Source organism: Priapulus caudatus, unplaced genomic scaffold (genome assembly GCF_000485595.1).
Source record: "Priapulus caudatus unplaced genomic scaffold, Priapulus_caudatus-5.0.1 Scaffold234, whole genome shotgun sequence".
In the NCBI taxonomy this organism is placed as follows: Eukaryota; Metazoa; Priapulida; class Priapulimorpha; order Priapulimorphida; family Priapulidae; genus Priapulus; species Priapulus caudatus.
The window spans coordinates 268866-274680 of record NW_014577295.1 but is presented as its reverse complement, the minus strand read 5'-3'; the positions used below and the strand labels follow the sequence as shown (position 1 = coordinate 274680).

Sequence of the window (5815 nt, the reverse complement as noted above, 5' to 3'; positions counted from 1 at the left end):
TACTATATATATATATATATATATATATATATATATATATGGAGTAAATAATCACACATTTGTGATATATATGCTCTCAACTATATATGACCAGTTGAACTTTACCAGGAGATTAAGTCCACCAGGCCCCTGACACTCTGTCCACGATGTGTATGGACGACGGAACTCCCAACGGTGACCCCAACAGCTTAACTCAACAGGGCCGCAGCCTCTGGGGGAGGGTGTGTGATATAGCTGCCCGCCAGATTTTTTTTGGGGGGGGAATAAAATAAAAGCGCCAGATAAATATATAAATAACGCTGATGGAAGTGTGTGTCAAAATGTATAGTCAGGCAGTCGTCAGTGAAACTATCGTCTCAGACGCCCCGCCCCCCCCCCACCGTCACGTTATTTACGTTGCTCGGGAGCTGCGCTCCTCCCTCGTCATGACTCAGCGGAGAGACACGACATCCCTCCCTCCCCTCCCCCTCACTAGGATTTGCTCAGGCCGCTCAGGAATGAAGCTCAGTAACCAGCTGGCGTGGCGCGCTTCAAGACGTGCGTGTAGCTTTTGCTAGCCGTGTAGTTTTACATATATATCAAGCGCTAATAATACCTAGTATACTTGTATATATATATATGCCTAGTATAGCGACGGAAGAAGCTGCCGAAGCGATGCCTACTGGTCGATTTAAATCATAGTGAACATCGCTCCGTCACAGTGTGCTAGCTAATGTACCCGGGGAACGCGGGAATTAGGGGGGGAAACGAGGATTAAGAGAGGTGATCACAAACGTTCTAGTAGGTTTCTTGTAGGTATCACTCACTCTCTCTCTCTCTCTCTCTCTCTCTCTCTCTCTCTCTCGTCGCTCTCTCTCTCTCTCTCTCCTCTCTCTCTTCTCTCTCTCTCTCTCTCTCTCTCTCTCTCTCTCTCTCTCTCTCTCTCTCTCTCTCTCTCTCTCTCTCTCTCTGTGCGTGTACGCGCGCGCGTGTGTGTGTGCGTGCGCGTCTCACCCTCTCTCTTTCTCCCTGTTTTTACTTTAAGTGAGCTTTATACGCAGGATTTAATTTATGATATTGTATATATATTGTTAGCATTACTTGTTTACACGTGAAAAACGACGCTGCGTACTATTTTGAGATATTTTTTTACACTCTTGCCAAAAATCCGTGCTTGAATTTGCTTTAGATGGTACTCGCATAATATGTCAACACTAAATTAATTTTATGAGAACCAATCAATTCTCGACTATTCCTAATCAGGAAGCACAAGGACAATAGCCTTTTAATGTCTACAAGTATCCTTTATATTTTAGAAATTTATATGCTAGTTTCACTTCTACAATATCTACTATATTAATTTATTAAACATAATTATTAAATACAATTTGTTCATTTGTATAATTTTGTGTATTTGCAGTATAAAACTTTGATAACATTAAACAAAATCAAGCAGTAAATTTGCTCGATGCAGTAGTATAAAATAATACGTGCAACAACTTCCCTACTGAACAGATCTTACAATAAAAAAACACTAATATTTGGATAAATACTCACAACGGCAACTCGTAACAGAAAGACTAGAATAAATATATACTGTATCGCTAATTATAACGTAAAATGAGAATAGGAAATCTTTCCTTTCATATGAGCATTGTGAGAAGAGTGACTATATATATACATAGTATACTGACTATAAAAGAGAAGAGTAACTATATAATATCAGCAGTACATGAAAGGTACAGGATCTGGCATTTACACGGCTTTGCGACGTAATTTTGCAGCAGAACATACGTGCAAAATCTAATGATCAATATGACATGTGCTCAGGCAAAGCGTTGCTACATATTACAGCATATACTGTAAGCTGACCTTTTAAGCAGACCACACAAACCCTCTCAATCATCGGTGGGAGTGTCTAAGAGCATCTAAATACCAGACCTTGTCCCTTTAACTGTTAATGTTCTCTAGCTAATATGGCAAGCATTTGACAAACGTTTCGTGGTTTTTACAATAAATCTCCTCTTCTACGCTGAGCAAAAATTAATAGCTGCAAGAATCAATAACAGGACACACTGTTCCTTCTCTGCGATTTGTGTACGTTGAGCGTGAGATTTCCGTGTAAGGGACTAACACGAATTGATTGCATTGCTACGTGGAGACTCATTCACAAGCTGGGCCACCACTGGCAAGTATTTACTCCCTCTGCATTCTCACAGCGGTAGGCTAGCATCTATGGAATCTGAAATGTAGCAACATGTTTCGGTGATTCACCCATCTAAAATTTACTTGAAATAGAATAATTTATGTTGTACAGTAGAAATTTAGTTGTTTTTTATTTATTATGAACATAATTTTACACAAGTTAATTATTTGAGCATTGCAGCTGCAGTTGTTGAGAATGCTTCGATTAACTATCCCATGGTTGCCATTCACCGTTCGGCCGCCTGCTTACCGGTAGCAATCGTGGAGCATTTCAGCTTTGACTGTCGCAGTTCCAACTCCTGCTGTGACAGCTGCCTTAGCTGATGTTTGGAGAGTTTCACGGGTCTTGCTTGCTGCATCATTGCTTGATCCCCTTCCGCCAGACTTCCCTGTTCCACCTGCAGATCGCTGCCTGCAGGTTTCCTCTGTTTGGCTGCTGCAACACCTTTCCTCGACGCTCGAACTGGTATCTCAAATGTCCCTGTAAGATCTCCTTCCCCTTCTCCTCCTCCTCCTCCTCCTCCTCCTCCTCCACCAACACGGCTGGAATGTTCGGAGTCATCTTCCAACTGCAACGTTAATTAAGCACGAGTTAGTAATACTAAATGATCGTCCATACATTAATATCAAATTTTTCTGATCTGGCACTCTATTAATTATCTATAAATCTGAAGGTCGTATCAGTACTGGCTTTTACCATGGCTGATTTACGCTACACACGCACGGAGAGGGGATATCTGCTGTCGAGCAGCAGTAAGATATAGTCATAAAATTAATACAATGCCTAGGAATTAAACAAAAAACACATGTCATAACACGCATGCTTTCATTCTAGCATAAAAGATCCAATTAGAAGGTGCAAAGACAAAAACAATATCATCGCGCGGAATATATAAAACATTTTCTCTGGATTATGCGTGTTTGAATGTTGGAAAGTTAAAGAGGAGTGCAAGGACAGTCAACTAGCCGCATCTCACAACAGAGCTATAGAGCACCTCTTACCATAGAGATCTCTTAGAAAAGAGATCCTATTATAGAGATCTTTATTATAGTAAACCTCTTACCATAAAGATCCTAATATAGATCTCTACTATAGAGATCTCTTACCATAGAGATCCTCTTATACAATCGGTGTATAAAAGCGTAATATCGGTGTGTATAATCAGTGCATGATAGCACCTCTATGGCTCTTACAGTCACACTGCATACCGGTAATGCCACTGCTGCACTGACATCTAGCTTGGCTTCTGGAATGCCGCTGGCAAGAGACTGGCGACTGCTCCCTGTGCTCTCACACTCCATCGCTCGCCTGCTCCGAGCAGATTCCCGTTTCTCCTCCCTGGTGGCGCTACTGGCCGAACCAAGAACCCGGCTTGCACCTAATGATGACAAGAGAGTCATTTCTTACACAATACATATATATATGATACATAATTATACATATGATGATAAGTGATGATATATACGATATATATGATATATGATACATGATATATACATATATGATACATGATAATATATATGATACATGATAATATATATGATATATGAAAATATATGATGATATATAATGATATATATGATATATATCTAATACATATTTGTGGAAGTATCTCTGTTCGTCTGTTCTCGATTCAAATCAATATCGGCCACTCTATATATGTCCAAGGATGGCCATTACATGTAACTTTGGATACATTGGAACATGGGCACATTGGATTTGACCTCCGAGGTCATCTGACATCGCAAAACGAAAAAATGATGAAAAAATCATGCCCCCTTCAATCAACGCATCCCTGTAGCAGCGGTAAATAAACCGGCCCACATGCAGACGGGAATCACTTTGCACTGACTTGCATGATTGTCATGTCATTGTTGTAACAACACTCACCTTGAACCGACTTGATACAGAGTGTGCAAGACTATACGTAGCACTATTATAGACTATAGAGTGTGATAGATAGATAGATAGATAGATAGACGGATAGATAGACGGATAGATCGATAGATAGATAGATAGATAGATAGATAGATAGATACATATACATATAGATAGATAGATAGATAGATAGATAGATAGATAAATAGATAGCGAGATAGATGGATAGATAGATAGATAGCTACATAAAATATATAAATAGATAGAGAGATAGATAGATAGATAGATAAATAGATAGAGAGATAGATGGATAGATAGATAGATAGATAGATAGATATATTTTTGGGTATTTTTCTTTCAACCAAGTGGTCACCAACTGAGAGCTTTATTTCCCGGGCAACGCCGGGTGTCCTGCTAGTGATATATGTGATATATATGATATATGATATATATGATATATATGATATATGATATATGATACATGATATATACATGATGCATTTCTCAGAACAAGCCCACATCTTGGGTTAGGGGTATGACTATAGTTACAGAAAGTTATGCTAGGCTAGGCTTGGGTTAGGGTTAGTGTCGCTCGTAGGGTCTATATGTCCCCCTGACCTCTGTTTGACCTGGCTCGTTTAGCTATTTCTGACTAACCCTATATATATTATATATTATATATATATATATGTATATATATATTTAATTAGTCAGAAATAGCTAAACGAGCCAGGTCAAACAGAGGTCAGGGGGACATAGACCTTATCTGCGTTAGTTTCAGGGTATTTGTAGGTTTGTGTTAGGGTTAGTGTTAGGGTTTAGATAGGCTTGGGTTAGGGTTAGTGTTGGCAAAACAGCAGGCTTGGCTTAGGTTAGGGTTAGTATTAGGGTTTAAATAGGCTTGGGTTAGGGTTAGTGTTGGCAATACAGCAGGCTTGGCTTAGGTTAGGGTTAGTGTTGGCAATACAGCAGGCTTGGCTTGGGTTAGGGTTAGTTTTAGAGTTATACGTAGATTAGGTTACGGTGAGTGTTAGGATTATGGTAGGCTTGGCTTAGGGTTAGTGGTAGGATTATACTTGCCTTAGGTTAGGGTTAGTATTAGAGTTATATGTGGCTTACGTTAGGATTAGTGTTGGGGTTATGGTAGGTTTAGTTTAGGGTTAGTGTTAGGATTATGGCAGGCTAAATTGGGTTAGGGTTACTGTTAGGGTTATGGCAGGCTTAGGTTAGGGTTAGTGTTAGGGTTATGGCAAGCTTGAGTTAGGGTTATGTTAAGTAGTGCACACAAACCTTCTCTGCTCCGCAGGATGGCAGCATCTCCTCCTTCATGTGCCAATGCCTTCAGTTTGTGTTTCATGTCACGACATGTCTTTTTATAGTAATAGAGCTCTTTTTCCAAATGTGCCACCCTACATCATTGTTACAACCATTAATATTAATTAGTCAACTTAATTAATGCAATGTTCAGAAATAATTAAAATTTGCTCATTGGCTCAAAAATGATCCAATGAACCTCAACAACAGCGATTCCTAGGTGTAAACTAGCTAGGAATGCCCCACAATATATCCAAAAATCAAGCCATTCAAAATGCAACATCCTAACACCAATTCTGTACAAACGTACATTTATACCTCACCCAGCTTCGATTATAGCCAACTAGCAGAAAGTATACCCGTAGAACCAGCAAATGTTGTCTTTAAATATAAACTCCATGTAAGTGACACAAATAAAGTTAAATATTTCATGTAACT

General features: G+C 39.4%; 1 protein-coding gene across 1 annotated transcript in view; it reads right to left on the bottom strand.

Moving 5' to 3' along the window:
* Positions 1–5420, bottom strand: part of LOC106807780 (glucose-6-phosphatase-like) — a 26434-nt gene extending 21014 nt beyond the window's left edge. The window contains exons 1-4 of the mRNA XM_014810227.1: positions 5354–5420; positions 3394–3563; positions 2720–2753; positions 2416–2629 (exon numbers count right to left, since the gene is read on the bottom strand). Of these exons, the coding sequence (XP_014665713.1) occupies positions 2416–2629; positions 2720–2753; positions 3394–3563; positions 5354–5420 (485 nt within the window). The remainder of the gene's footprint in view (positions 1–2415; positions 2630–2719; positions 2754–3393; positions 3564–5353) is intronic.
* Between the last annotated feature and the right edge of the window lie 395 nt (positions 5421–5815).